Source organism: Myotis nattereri (assembly GCF_964212035.1).
Source record: "Myotis nattereri genome assembly, chromosome: 4".
NCBI lineage: Eukaryota > Metazoa > Chordata > Mammalia > Chiroptera > Vespertilionidae > Myotis > Myotis nattereri.
In genome coordinates this window covers 41,500,680-41,516,189 of record NC_138079.1, presented here as the reverse complement: position 1 = coordinate 41,516,189, position 15,510 = coordinate 41,500,680, and the positions used below count along the sequence as shown (strand labels likewise).

The 15,510-nt window shown below is 37.6% G+C and overlaps 1 protein-coding gene across 1 annotated transcript in view; it reads left to right on the top strand.

Moving 5' to 3' along the window:
* Positions 1–759: 759 nt before the first annotated feature.
* The window catches only part of WDR41 (WD repeat domain 41), a gene marked incomplete at its 5' end in the record, with an annotated part of 51,137 nt that continues 36,386 nt past the window's right edge, over positions 760–15,510 (top strand). Inside the window, 2 exons of the mRNA XM_081088792.1 lie at positions 760–810; positions 4,662–4,777. Coding sequence (XP_080944918.1) covers positions 760–810; positions 4,662–4,777 — 167 coding nt within the window. The remainder of the gene's footprint in view (positions 811–4,661; positions 4,778–15,510) is intronic.

The following is a 15,510-nucleotide window of genomic DNA, read 5'->3' as shown; positions in this document are numbered from 1 at the left end:
AAATGGAGTGATGAAATGTCCTCTATTCTTTAGGGATATTCTGGGTTAGACAGTACAGGGTAGTCAAGAGCACTAGTTCTAGAGTTTGGAGATTGGGTACCCATCTCAGTGTATCCACTTCCTAGCTGTTAGCCTTTGACAAACTACCTAATCTTTCTGAGTTTGTTTCTTTATAAAACAGGGACTATAGGGCTACTGTGAGGATTTATGTAAAGCCTCAGAACAGTATCTGTACTACAATACACAAAGTGTTGGCCGGGTTTATTATTGGGTTAGTCCGGATGTGGGAGCCCCTTCTGCAGCCAACTATTGAAGAGTTTCTTGGTCCCCCAGCCAAGTAAGGATGCCAGGGGACTGTTAATTGGTAAGCACTTGCTCGCCGGACTCAGGTGCTGTGCCATACGCATCCACCAGGGGCCGCTCAAGCTACCCAAGCTCAGCGGGCAAAGTGGGCAACGCCCCTGCGCCTGCTCACTTAGAGCCTTTGAAGCCTCGCCCCTACCCCACCAGCTTTGGGCTACGGCTCCTCTAGTGGCTACCGCAAACCAAGCCTCTGTGGCGGTACGGCAGCGCCTGGGGGACAAATATCTTCCTGTTTCTGTGGATTCTTCTTTGCACTACTACGTTCTGTGGGCATTTCTGGGGCGGCAAAGTGTTAGCAGCTCCATTGCTCTCTGCTCCTGAGAAGTAGGAGGAAGTAGAGGCCAGTGCAGAGTTCGGGCTGACTGTGACCTGGGCCGGGCAAGAGGCCTTACCCTGATGTTGCGATGGCTGATCGGGGGAAGCCGAGAACCTCAGGGACTGGCAGAGGTAAACCCTGGGTGGAGCCTGCCTGCCCGGCGGAAGCTTCTGTGGGAGCTGGGATCCTGAGTCTAGGAACAATGACCCTGTTGAAGGAGGGGCTTGCGTGCTGTGAGGCCAGGTTTCGGGTGGAGGAGGTTGGGTTGGGGGAGGGGCTCCCCTTTTTGCTGCTACTTTGTACTTTTGATTCTCCTAAGACCCTGAGTTAAATATAGTATCTTTGTGCCAAAAGGTGAGAAAACTGAAGCTGATGTGGTTCAACAGCGGGCTCAAGGAGACTCAGCTAGTCTCCCTACTTAAGTCTCATATCCATTTAAAAAAGTATCTGACCTACATACTAGAAACAAGTGGTGACTGCAACTTTACATTTTTTCGTTTACTTGGTGTCACTTCCCCAAATTGCTCAGGAAATATAAAGTTGATTTGAGTTTTTATACATGAACCAAAAAGATATAATTAACTTTTTAAATTAATATTTTGCTTCAAAGTCAAGAAAATGATTTCCCAATTAATTGCTATTTTTGATTCCATAGTCAACGCTTTCTTCATGGGACTGAATAATTGAATAGACTGTAATGAGATTTATATTTGAAATGTTGCGAATATAAAAGTTTTGGAACTTAAAAATACTGAGGTCTGGAATTTATTTCATATGCCACCCAAGAATATAATTTGTGCTGAATTCCCTTTTATTTCTCATAGAAAATATGTTTTTACTACTAAAAATAGGAAACTTGGATTGTTGTAAATCCAGAAATCTTACTTCTCAGTCTTAACTTTCTCGTATCTTTGCACTTGAAGCTTATTCTCTCTTTTTTTAAAAAAGCATTTCTTATTTGAAATTAGGTGTATTTAAGATAGGCTGAAATCCTAAAGATTATAGGAGAATTGTGGAAAGTTGAATAGTCCACATAGGATATATATGACAATTCTGTATAAGCCTCATTATTCGATGAATCATAGAATTTGATTAATTAATTCTGCGATACCTGACAAGCTTTCATTTGGGGAAAGTAGTATATAGTTTTCAGAATTCTCACTTTTGATTTTCACTGCTAAAAGGGCGATGCAATAAATAAAAAAAATTACTCCTTTGGGGTGAATTTTTTTGGAAACATGCATGTTAAGTTATATATTTCTTCATGTAAAAGTATTTCAGTTTTATAACTGCTGTGAATTTGTACATTATCTGAAGCAATGATTTGCCCTAATTTATGCAAGAACTTTGAATCTAAGCTTCTAATTTAAGCAGTGTTTCTCTGCTGGGATAATTTTGCCCATTAGGGGACATTGGGCAATGTCTGGAGACATTCTTTTTTTTTTTTAATTTCTTTATTGGTTAAGGTATTACAAATGTGTCTCATCCCCCCATTAGCCTCCAACCTCCCCCCCTCCCCGCCATGTTCTCATCCCCGTGTTGTCCATGTCCATTGGTTTGGCTTATATGCATGCATACAAGTCCTTTGGTTGATCTCTTCCCCTTACCCCCACCCTCCCCTACTTTCCCTCTGGGGATTGATAGTCATTCTTGATTGCCACAATTTGGGGTGGGGTGAATTTCTATTGACATCTAATATGTAGAAACTATGAATGCTGTTGAGCATCCTACAGTGTACAGGACAGCCCTTAACAACAAAGAATTATCTGGTCCAAAATGTCAATAGTGTCAAGTTTTAAAAAACTGCAGTTTAGAGGGTAAGAACAGAGGTTTTTTAAAATCATAGTGGGTTTGACTACAGAAATGGGGTTAATAAGACCTGCCTTACAGAGTTATCCAGTTATATGTGCTTTGCAGTGTTTGGCATATGGGATGCCACCTAATACTTTGTAAATGTTAGTAATTATCTTTATCAATGTTATTTTTCAAAGTTGATTTCATTGAATTCATTGACTCTAAATGATTTAATTCTTTTATTCAGCAAACATATAATGAGTGCCTATAAGGGGCTTAGGCCCTACTTTAGTCTGTTTTATATTTTACCCTTTTGACCTACAGTTTTGTTTCTGCCAAGTTTCAATTGAGAAACACCCATTTTAAAATATTGAGTTGGATTGGCCCATTAATTTTTTAGGTCAGGTTTATTGAAATATAATTTGATAAAATAAATTTTGCCCTTTTTCTAAATTTATTGTGACTTGAAAATACAAAAATTTATGGTGTGGATTTGTGGTAAGAAAAATATTTTGTGTTAAATTGGCAGTCAGTTGATATTAGGGGAAATAATACAGGGTGGGGCAAAAGTAGGTTTACAGTTATGAGTATACGAAACACAGAGTTTATTCTTGTATTATTATTTACTAGAGGCCTGGTGCACAAAAATTTGTGTGCTGGGGGGGGGGGGAGGGGGGTCCCTCAGCCCGGCCTGTGCCCTCTCGCAGTCTGGGACCCCTCGGGAGATAACGCCCTGCTGGCTTAGGCCTGCTCCCGGGTGGCAGAGGGCAGGCCCAATCCCTAGGTGCAGCCCCTGGTCGGGCTCAGAGCAGGGCCGATTGGGGAGTTGGGGCGCCTTCCCCTGTCATGCACAGAGCAGGGCAGATTGGGAAGTTGTGATGCCACCCTCAGTCACGCTCAGGGTAGGGCCAATTGGGGGGTTGGGGCACCGCCCCCTGTCACACTCAAGGCAGGGTCGATGGGGAGGTTGTGGCACCACCGCCTGTCACACACAGAGCAGGGCCCATCAGGGGGGTTGGGGCTCCGTACCCTGTCACGCACAGAGCAGGGTCAATCAGGGGGTTGGAGAGCTCCCCTCTGTCACTCACAGAGCAGGGCCGATCAGGGGGTTGAGGAGCTCCCCCCTGTCACTCACAGAGTAGGGCTGATAGGGGAGTTGGGGCACTGGCCCCTGTCACACTCAGGACAGGGTGGATCAGGGGGTTGGGGCGCCGCCCTTTATCACCCACAGAGCAGGGCCGGTCAGGGGGTTAAGACGCCGCACCCTGTCACACACAGAGCTGCAGGGCGATCAGGGGGTTTGGGCACTGCCCCCTGTCACGCTGATCCCGGTGCTGGGAGGCATATTACGCTTTTTCTATAAAGGATAGAGGCCTGGTGCATGGGTGGGGCTGGCTGGTTTGCCCTGAAGGGTGTCCTGGATCAGGGTGGGGGTCCTCACTGGGGTTCCTGGCCAGCCTGGGTGAGGGGATGATGGCTGTTTGCAGCTGGTCACACACCCTTCAGGGTGGGGGTCCCCACTGGGGTGCCTGGCCAGTCTGGGTGAGGGGCTGAGGGCTGTTTTCAGGCTGACTGAAGCTCCCAACTGCTCCTTTTTTTCTTTTCTTTTTTTTTTTTTTTTTTATTCTGGGCCAGCTTTAGCTCTGGCTCCAGCTCTGAGGCCTCTGCTACTAAAAGAAGGTATCTGGTTTGTTTCGGTCCTATAATCGAAACAATGTATAACTCCAGCTCTGAGATCCCGGGCTCACTGAAAGTAGGTTTCTGGGGTTTTGTTTAGCTTCTATATTTGTTACAATGTTTCTTAAACTGCAAGCTCAGAGGCCAGCAAAGCAGGCGAGGAACGTTGGAGTCCTCCGTCACTGAAGCAAGCAAGCCTCATGTTAGTTTCAAGCTGCCTGGCTGCCGGCCGCCATCTTGGCTGGCAGTTAATTTGCATATCTCGTTGATTAGCCAATGGGAAGGGTAGCGGTCGTACGCCAATTACCATGTTTCTCTTTTATTAGATAGGATTATTTTCCATACCAACAACTGTAAACCTACTTTTGCCCTACCCTTTATGTAGTATGAGAACATGTTTTTAAGTCTTATATTTTTAGATGTATACCATGCAGTTTTACTGCAGTATGCCTTTTATCATAAATCATTTTATCTCTTTCTCTTTTGTTTTGGCTTTTTTTTCCAATACAAGAAATCTGCTTTACAGACAATAGGTGAAGAACAAACCCAGAACCCCTACACTGAACTGCTTGTACTGAAAGCTCATCATGATATTGTACGGTTTCTGGTACGGTTAGATGACTACAGGTAAGAAACTTTAGTTATCCAATTAACTATTGTTTGGAAAGAGTTCTTAGGGAATTTTATATCAAAAACTTCAGAATTAATCCATCTTTTCTAAAAATCTCAAAACTGATCATTAGCAACATTTAGTAGAAATTGACCTCTGAATATTGATGAAATGCATATCCGAAGTCTTTTTTGCTCAGAAGTCAGGGTGTCATATCTGATGATTTGATCCTTATTTTGTTTGAGGTGGGTTTTTTTTGACAGCTCAAATTTTTTTGGTGGTTTTTTGTTGTAGTTGTTTTTTTTTTTTAGGAAGTGTATGACTTTAAAATTTGGGTGGGGTTATAACTGTATGTTAAGGTGAACCTAAATTTGACAAAGAAATATGGGAAATATTTAAGTATTAGATAGCTAAGGGAATGTAATATTTTTAGTAGAAGGTGAGGTAAGTATTTCATCTGAATTTTTTGTTATTGATGAAACCCCTTTAAAATTAGTATCATTCAGCAAAGGGAATAGATTCAATAATATCATAATAACTATGGTGATAGATGGTTACTAGATAAGATATATAAGATATATATAAGATATGTATATATAAGATAACATATATAAATGTCATTAAAGATACATAAGATATATAAATGTCACTGTGTTGTATAACTGAAACTAATAAAATTGTACATCAACTAAAATAAAAAATAAAAAAAAATGCACATTATTCTGTACTACTTTGGTAGATAATATTTGCAAATGGAGATAAAGGTATATAAGTGTTAGGACTATAGATTTAACTTATTACTGATCTGTTTATTAAAGCCTTATTTATTTATATCCTTATCCTTTGTAGCAAGTATCACAATAACAATTACACAATTTAACATTTATCTTTCCCTCTACAATGTAAACCTCATGAGAGTGGAAGCTATGTTTTTCTTGTTCACCACATATACTTAGTACCTGGCACAGTGTCTAACATGTAGCAGGCAATTAATAGGTAGTTTTTAATGAATTAATGAGTTCCCAGACTATTAACTAGCTTATCATCTTAACTCCCTTACCCCATTTGTGTTGTCCCTATCAGTTCTTCCATTATCACCTCTAATTGTCTCTTTTGCCTTTAATACTGTCTTTTGTGTGTGTGTGTGGTTTTTCTTTTTTCATTTTTTTAAAATATATTTTTATTGATTTCAGAGAGAGGAAGGGAGAGGAAGAGAGAGAGAGAAACATCAATGATGAGAGAGAATCACCGATTGGCTCCCTCCTGCATGTCCCACACTGGGGATTAAGCCCACAACCCGGGCATGTACCCTGACCGGGAATCAAACCGTGACCTCCTGGTTCATAGGTCGATGCTCAAACACTGAGCCAAGGAGGGCTTTTTTTCATTTTTTATTCCATGGGTGACTGCTTCTGTGATTATTCCTAATCATGACTATCACTTCTGTTGTCTATTAACCTGTCTTCTCTCTGCTTTTCTTTTTTTATTATTTTATCCTTCAGCTTTTATTTATACTTATTTTCCCTTTTTTTTTTCTCTCCACCCCACACCAGCCCCTCCTAGGCCTTTACCACTCTATTGTCTGTGTCCATATATGCATATTATCTGATTTTCTTATCTCTTTGGTGTTTAGTTGCTTTCCCCATGTGCAACGCAATTCTTACACTACCTGGAGTTAGGCCAGATTTTACAGGTTAAGGCACAGTCCTGCACAACACTTCCCTCACCTTAGTCTCTAGCTGCAATCTCCAGGGTTTCTAGGCCACCCACACTTCGGACCAACTGGCTATATACATTGCCACTTCCCCCTTACAATTTGCTAGAATGACTGACAGAACTCAGGAAAGCACTATACAGTTTTATTATAAAGGATACAATCTGGAGCAGCCAAATGAAATAGGGCAAGGTCTGGGAGATCCTAAATGTAAACTATTCCTCAGGATCCATCCCCCTTCAGCACCTCAGTGTGTATCACCAACGAGAAAGCTCACTCAAACTTTGAGCATTCAGAGGTTTTGTAGTGGTTTCATATATAGGAATGATTAAATAATTTACCACTTGATTAAATGCAATTTCTAGCCTCTCTTCCTTCCCCAGTTTTGAGGTCAGGCTGATATCTATGGCTCAAAGCCCCAATCCTCTAATTTTATGGTTCATATTTTCTATATGGCTAGCTCCCATCCTTAAACTGTCTAGGGGCCCACTCTGAGTCACCTCATTAGTACAAACTCAGGTCAGGTCTGAGGAGCCCAGCTTCCTTCTATAAGCCATGGACAGAGTCCAGTCAAATTATTATACAACTAGAGGCCCAGTGCTGCTGGCTTCCAACTGGGGCCTCCTTTCCGCAGCTGCCTGTCGCCGCCGCTGGCCGGAGCCTCCCCTCACAGCCGCCTTGGCCTGGTGCTGCCCGCTCACCTGCTCCACCGTTCTGCTGTGGTCTCGCTCTCATCAGGGCTCATTGGAGCTGGCAGCACCTCCACTGCCACATGCTGCCAGTGCTGCATTGCCAACGCCCGCCATGCTCTGCACCGCCCCCTGGTGGTCAGTGCACATCTAACTCCCCATTGATCAAACTCCTGCCCGTAGGGACAATTTGCATATTAGGCTTTTATTATATAGGACTAGAGGCCTGGTGCATGGATTCATTCACTGGTGGGGTCCCTTGGCATGGCCTGTGCCCTCTCGCATCCGGGACCCCACTGTGCATGATCAGGGCCAGGGAGGGACCGTGGGAGGGCTCCAGGCGTGTCCAACCCATCTCACCCAGTCCTGATCTGCCGAACCCCAGCAGCAAACTAATCTACTGGTTGGAGCATATGCCTCCTGGTGGTCAATGCGCATCATAGCTACTGGTCGAACAGTTGGACAATCACTTAGGCTTTTATATATATATATAGACCAGATACTCCAACTTTTGCTTGAAGATTCACCTCATATACATTAGCCTGTCAACATTTATTTTTCTGTTGTGATATAAGCCAAACAAATTATAACATGTTAACCATAGTATAATAATCTTCAGCCTTTTTGGTAATGTTTGTTGGTGGTAGATACTAAGAGATACTGTATTTTTTTTAGTCAGATCTTTGAAACTAAACATTTCTGGGAAGATCGGATATTGAACAGTTCAAGTTTTCTTGTACCATATTTTACCATAGTAAATTTCTAGGTAGGCTAAAAAAACTCAAATAATTTCTCAGACCATAATCACTAATATAGCATTTGAACCTTAAGGAATTCTCAAATCGTTTTGCCTAAAAAAGTTAAGTAAAAAATATGTAGTTTACTTTCAGGATGTGGTCTTTAACTTTTTATATCGATTAACTATTAAGATTCCATGTTCATTGCTATCTGCCCTCTGAAATGTCCTCTTGGCTATTCTTATTACCTAGTTAGAAGAAGACTCCAGAAAGGCCTTTTTGTAGAATAATGATCCTTGTCCAGATGCTGATATCTGATTACATTTTCTTCACAGTGGTGCTCATGTATGATACAGTAAATGTTCTGTAAACAGTAAAAAGCTAGACAATTACATCAGTTATCTGTTTATTGCTCTGTCAAATATCACCCCAAACTTAGTGGTTTAAAACAACCATTATATATTTAGTTCACTGTTTTGCAGGATGGCATTTTGGGTTAGGCTCAGCTGGGTAGGTTGTTTTTTTTTTCATCTGCACCATGGTTGACTTATCTTGGTTAGGTTTAGTTATGCATCTGTGGTTAACAGGTAGATTGGCTGAGGCTGGCAGTTCACAGTGGTCTCAGTTGTATTGACTGGGGTCTCTCTCCATGTGATTGCTCAAGTTCTTGTTCACATAGTGACTAGGGAGTTCTAATACCAGCAAAATGGCAAGCCCCAATGTAAAACTTTTCAAGTCTCTGTATACTGTTTGCTGTTGTTTCATTGGCTAAAGCAAGTCGGGAACTGGCACAAATTCAGTAAGTGGATAAATAAACTCTACCTCTTGAAGCAACTAATGCTTTTTGCAAATGGTGACATTAGGAGGGAGAATAATTTGTGGTCATGTTTGCTATCTAACAGAGTGAATCTAAATGTCTAAAATAAATGGGGGGAAAACACCCTACTTTTTGTTTTTTTTTTTTGCAATAAAGTGAAGATATTACTACATGAATCATATTTAATTCTTTGTACTCAAATCATTACTATGTCAAAATTTCCATGTAATTAAATCTGAAGTTTTTCAGTCAGTCACAGACCTTTAGAACTTTCAATCTGTGTATTATTTTAAAAAATAACTTTATAGTGTATGCAAAAAATAACAGTCATTATTGGTAAGAAAGACTTAAAAAAATCTACAAACTATATAAATATTTATTACAAATAGAATTAAGAGCTTAACACTTTCATTCTTAATTTAACAGTATAATTTAGAATTATCTTTATCATTGCATATGTACATTATTTATGCATTGTCAAATTACCAAAATACCTTAAATAAATATTCTATTGTTACACTTTTTATGTTTTTACTTAGTTTTTGTAGACATTGCATTCTATTTTTTTGGTCGGCTGTTGTAATCCAGGTTTCACGCTTCAGGTCTTTAGATAATGTCAGTTTATTGAGAATTTTGCAGAAGGATTTTCTTGTTTTCTTGGTGGCTCAGCTAAAATCAGTGAGTGGAAAATTTTCTCAGATTGGTTTTTGAAGATACCAAATAAATCCTGTATAACATAACAGACAGCTGCCTTTTCTTTTCTTCTTTAGTATGTTTTGAACATGAAGTGAGGGTCATATTGATTGGGAGATCACTAAAGAAGGCTAAGACTCAGCAAGAGTCTTCTAAAAAGTGGACTGTGCTAAAATTATATATAATACTCTAGCATTTGATGCATTAAACTAAACTGAGTTTATAACACATTTTAAGAGCAGTTTTTTTTCTGCTGCTCATTTGACCATTCCTTGCTACTCCAGGAAACAGACAAGGTTATATAGGATGGTGATAATGACTGGAAAAGAATTAAGTGACCCATGAAATGCCAGACTGGAGAACAAAATGTGCTCCTAGAATGGCTGGTGAAGCTCTATATTCACAAGAAACTAAACGAACTCAGTATGGTTCGATAGTTCACTGAACAAATAGCACGCTACGTCTTTAAGAAAATATTCTTAAGCTAAGAGTAACTTTCCACAATCAGATAAAAGAAATCAGTAGTCAAGATGGGTTTCCCTAGGAAGCAGGCAATAAAATGGAGTTAAGAATGCAAAAAGTTTATTAGAAACATCAATGAAAGCGGAAATAAGGAAGCAGGATTGGACAAGAAGAGCTGCCTCAGACTATGATACAGATCTGACCAAGTCTCTGTAAACCCAATGGAGAGCTCTGGAGAAAAGAATGCCCTTTTGAGGAGTCCTGCATTGGATGAAAGTAACTAGTACTTTTTGTCCTGCCGTGCACAGTCATTGGCTAAAGGTTATCCAAGAATGTGCTTAATTCAAGTGACTGAGGGCCCACCTGAGAGTATGATTTTGACTTGAAAGCTGAAATGTACCCTGAAGTCAACAGCTAGAGGTAGATAACCACGTTCATCTGGGTAGCTAGTCCTCTCTTGAAGAGGTATTTACAAGTTGAGAGCTATACTGCTTTTCCTATACAAATATCATGGGATCAATAATAATTGATGAGAGGAAATTTCTCTTTGTAGAAGAATTCAAACATGAAGAATCATAGAATTGGAATATTGTAATTTTGCAACCTCTAACACAATAAATTAGGCAGTGGTTGTTAACATCGCACACATACGCGCGCACACACGACTGCCAGAAATTATGTGTGTGTGCAGGACAAAAATACTCATTATTTTCATCCAAATGGTCTATGAAGTGGCCTAACCAAAAAGTAAAAATGGAATCTGATTAAATCTCTAGATCTGTTAGTTTACCAGAAATACAGGGGACAGAGGTGCATTTTGTTAAGTGACAACACTGGAAGGTAGCTAGCAAGATCCAGACTGTGAGAACTGTATAAAGTAAATTCTTAATTGCAAGGAAAAAATATGAAGAAGGAATCAATTGACTAAAAAAACATTAGAGGTATATCAACCAATTGCAATATAGGAATCTTATTTAGACCCACAGTTACTAGCTTAAAAACTTGAGACAGGGAAATTTGATCATTGACTAGGTATGTTATGTCATTACATGTTGTTAACTTTGTGGTGTAAAATAGTCATAAGAGATATATATTAAAATAATTACTGATGAACTGAAGTATAGTGACTGGGATTTGCTTCAAAATAATATGTGTGGAGGGGCAATTGGGTGTGGTACAGATGAAACAGTGCTGGCCATGAGTTGATAATTATTAAGGACAGGTATGAGTACCTGAGGATTTTTGTTATACAGTTTCCACTTTTATAAATATTTAAATTCTCCATAATAAATATAAAAATATGATGTATGTTTGTTAGAGAGGAAATAAAAATGCCAATTTAAAAAGTATTTTTGCTTCAGTATAAAATAAAACTTTGTTTAATGCAGAAATCACACAGGTGGACATGAACATATCAGCTTACTAAAATAATAACTGGCAAAAATTAGAATAAAGAATGTGGCTCGGTAAATAGTGGGTTTCCTAATACAACACCCTGAGTTAGGTAGACTTATTCACTGAATCACTGGTGCAACTGGACATCTGCAAGCCTCCTACTTCAATGTAGGCTTACCTTAAAAACAAGAGCAAAGCAGAATGTTTTCTCTCTGTGAACAGACAGATAGATCTTCAGAGAAAACCCAGAAGAGCCTGAACAGAGCATGCTCAGTTCATTCTCTCAAACTCATTTATTAGGTCAGTTGGGAGAGGGAGAGGCCAGGATTCTTCTTTAGTAGTTCTTTCAGGGAAACTTGAGCTCTGGGTAATGGAGAGTGCCCCCACCCCCACAATGGAAGTCACAGGAATTTTTTGGTATTCTAATACTTGTAAGCTTGATGTGTAGTTTAGTTTTCTATTTGTGATTTGGAGGAGGGGAGAATTTACCAAGGTTTTACCTTTGCAAATGACTATGGGAACTATGAAATCTTCCCTCTTTTATTCTATTTGTGAGGACTTTAGACATTCAGATATTAGAGTTTTGTGTGTGTGTTTGTATATTTTTTTCTTAAGGAAAAAAATTATGTTCTCATAGATCTAATGAAAGAATCAGTGGCAATGTCTATGGCTCCTGAAAATGCTTTGGAATTCCCTTAAACGCCTATTAAAAGTCTACATCTCTAATTTTTTTCAAGTAGTTCTAACATACAAGATAAATAAAAATCCATTTAAATGAAAACTTTGTTATTTTTCAGCTATTTTATTGTAAAAAAAGATACACTATTTAAGCTGCATCATGTATTAGAAAGTACTGTGGGAAATTAGTTAACCACAGGGATTTTTTTTTGTCATAATAATGTTATATTTTTATATTTCCAGTGCTTTATGGTTATGTAGATATTGAATACAGGAGGGTTCATGTTCAGCTTTATGGCTATACTTTTTATTATGTCCTCTAAGGTTATATTTGAATCTGTAGCACCTTTGACTTAATTGAAATAAATTCACATGAATAAGAGCTATTAAATATGCACGTAGGTAATGGACATAGGAATTGTGAAAATACATGTTTTATTTTATATAGATCTTTGTGAAGCTTTGCTGTTCTTTTAGCCCACAGTTGGCAAGAATAAGAGTACTTTCTCTGGGATGTTTTTCAAAGGGAAGGTGTTTAAAGGGAGTGATTTCTATAAATTGAAAGAAGTATAAATGAGAATTCTCAATGGGTACATGATCTGGACCTTGTAACATTACTGAGTAATGTAGACTGAGCTCTTCAAGGCAAGAACTATCTCATTGATCTTTACTCTTAGGATCAAGCACATACATACTTATACGTTATATAGTTAGTGCTTAATAAATATTTATTGAAGAAATAATTGAGTCATCAACTCTCAATAAATTAGGTCTCATAATTAGGGGAGGAGAAGATGGAACATTCTATAAACTCTAATATAGGTCTTCATTAAACCATGTTTCTACCTTGTTAAACTTGTTTTCATGTATATAGCTTTTGCTTAGTCATTTAATTGTATAGTTTCAATGAATATTTTTATAAAGTTTTTAAAAAACGTTTTTATTAATTTCAGAGAGGAAGGGAGAGGGAGAGAGATACAGAAACATCAATGATGAGAGAGAATCATTGATTGGCTGCCTCCTGCATTACCCCTACTGGGGATCGAGCCTGCAACCTGGTCATGTGCCCTTGACTGGATTCAAATCCGGGACCCTTCAGTCGTCAGGCCGATGATGCTCTATCCACTGAGCCAAACTGGCTAGGGCAATGAATATTTTTAAAGACTTGGTTTCAAGTTAAGAAAACTTGAAGGCTATGTGTAATAACAGGAGCATGAAAAAAAATAAAAGGAATTTATCTTTGTGGTGAGATTGTGAGTGTAAAATTTTTCAAATTTCTATTTTTGTTGTGACAATATTGATATATTAATAATGATAAGAGAAAAGTGAGATTAAGACAATCTATTTTACAGAACCTTTGCAACTCTTTAATGTTTGCTTATTCATTGAAAAAGCATTATTTAGTGCTATAAACCTGCCAGAAATAATTAGAGATTTGTTGGATTAGAAAGTGCCATGTTATAAAGATCAATAAATATGGCAATTATTATATTGAATTGATTCTATAAAGCCTATTTTTTTCTATTTTAATATCTGTAAAATTTGAATAAATCATATAATTGATGGTGTATTTCCGTTATGTAGCATTTTTTCCCTTAATAGTACATAAAGTAATAGAATGTCTTATAGGTACTGATACAGTACCTTTTTAAGTCATTAAATTTTAATATCTTGGGACAAGAACTACATATAATTGATCTTGGCATTTTCTGAACGTATAGTATGAAATCTCATTGCATATATTTTGTGCTAATCATTAAAGAAGCATTTCTCTTAAAAACTTATCTTTAGAATGGAATGTTTAGATTCTATTAATTTTGAGTTTTTTAAAAAATTATTTTATATAATTATATATAATATTATGACAATATAGTCACTATTTTTTTCTTCCATTGAATAACTTAAGCCTTATTGACATTTTAATTATTCTTTTTAAAATGGTTCATTACTTGTTTTCAGCCATTACAGTATATCTTACTGTATTAGGAATTCTTGGGTTGAATTTTCATTTATGATTTGGGAGGTGGCTGTAGTATGTGCTTGACTGATTAGGATAAACTGACTTAGAGGTAAACAGATATAGTTAGTGCAGCTAGTTTTCAGTTATCCATCCTAGTAGAATGGATAATTGTAATTTGTGAACGATCTCCCAACCCTTTATTATAGTTATTTTTAAAAATTTATCTTTATTGTTAAAAGTATTACAGATGTCCCCCTTTTCCCTACCCACACTTACCCCCTTCCCCGCCGCTCCTGTCTCCTCCCCAGGCCTTCACAACACTATTGTCTGTGTCCATCGGTTATGCACATATGCATAGAAATTCTTTGGCATAGTTATTTTATGAGAGGTAATATATAGCAAAGTTAAACTGACTTGCATTTTTAAACTTCATGAGTAGGTAATAATAGGTACTGAAATGGTAGAAAAAAAGGCAGCAATAGAATATATAAGAATTGAAAGTACTGAGTTATCCATCAACTGGGTAATCAACCTCTGAGCAACTAAAAATTGGCTGTGATTTCATGCATTACTATTGGGCATTGTTTAGCTTTAACTTGTTTACTACTGATTGAATTAAAGTTTGAGGTGAAATGCTTTATATCTCATTTCTAAACTCATGACCACATGAGATTCAGATATGATAAAACAACAATGAGAAGTTAAAAATCAAGGTTAGAAAAAAGTATATTTTTAACCTGTAATCTTCTAAAATGGAGAAAAGCAATTATAAGAATTTCAAGAATCAATATAAATTGATGTTTTATACCAAAGAAAACTTAAGACCGTGAGTACTGCTCTCCCACCATCACTATACAAATAAAAATAAATCGATAGGTCTAGAAACATAAGCTAGTAAAGACATCTAGCAACTAGTTTTGATACTAAAGGGATTGTTAAGTATTGTAATCCAGAAAATGTATGTAATTAACCATAAGAAATTATATTTTTAATTTAAAAATAAGTTTTCTTTTTAGTATTCAGATCTTTTATGTACTTCATTATTTCATTTTGAAAAATTAAGTGTTAAGCATGGATTTTACAGTAACTCTGTGTGGTTTCTAGCTTGTAATGTAGGTAGTTTTAAAGGCCCTTTCCATTAAAAAATATGTAGTTCTATATTCAAATACTATTAACAGACTGTCAGACTGTATTTGGCCAATTTCCTATCTCCTGGATAATCTTTTAGCTCCTGCAGTAGGAGATGTAATCAAATGGTTTTGAAGTGGGTACTAAATATAGGATTTGTCTGAGCCAGTGAAGACAACAGGTGCATATGGGATTTTGAAACTGAATCTGAAAAATTTGAACTTGAAGCTCAGTTTGGGGTATTAATGAAAATGTTACTTGACTGAAGTAGTGAAGTTTTAGGAATCTTATATAGGGATAAAATTCAGGAACAAAGAAATTTTTGTGTCCTAGTGCTAGGGGCAAAAATAGAGTATGATGTTGGCTTTAAAAAGTAGTTAGAGTATTTTTACAGAGAAGGAATAGAAATAATTAACTTATCTAAGGACATGGTTTCTTTTTTCCACTTCTGGAATATCACTTCTCAGTGAAGCTGTT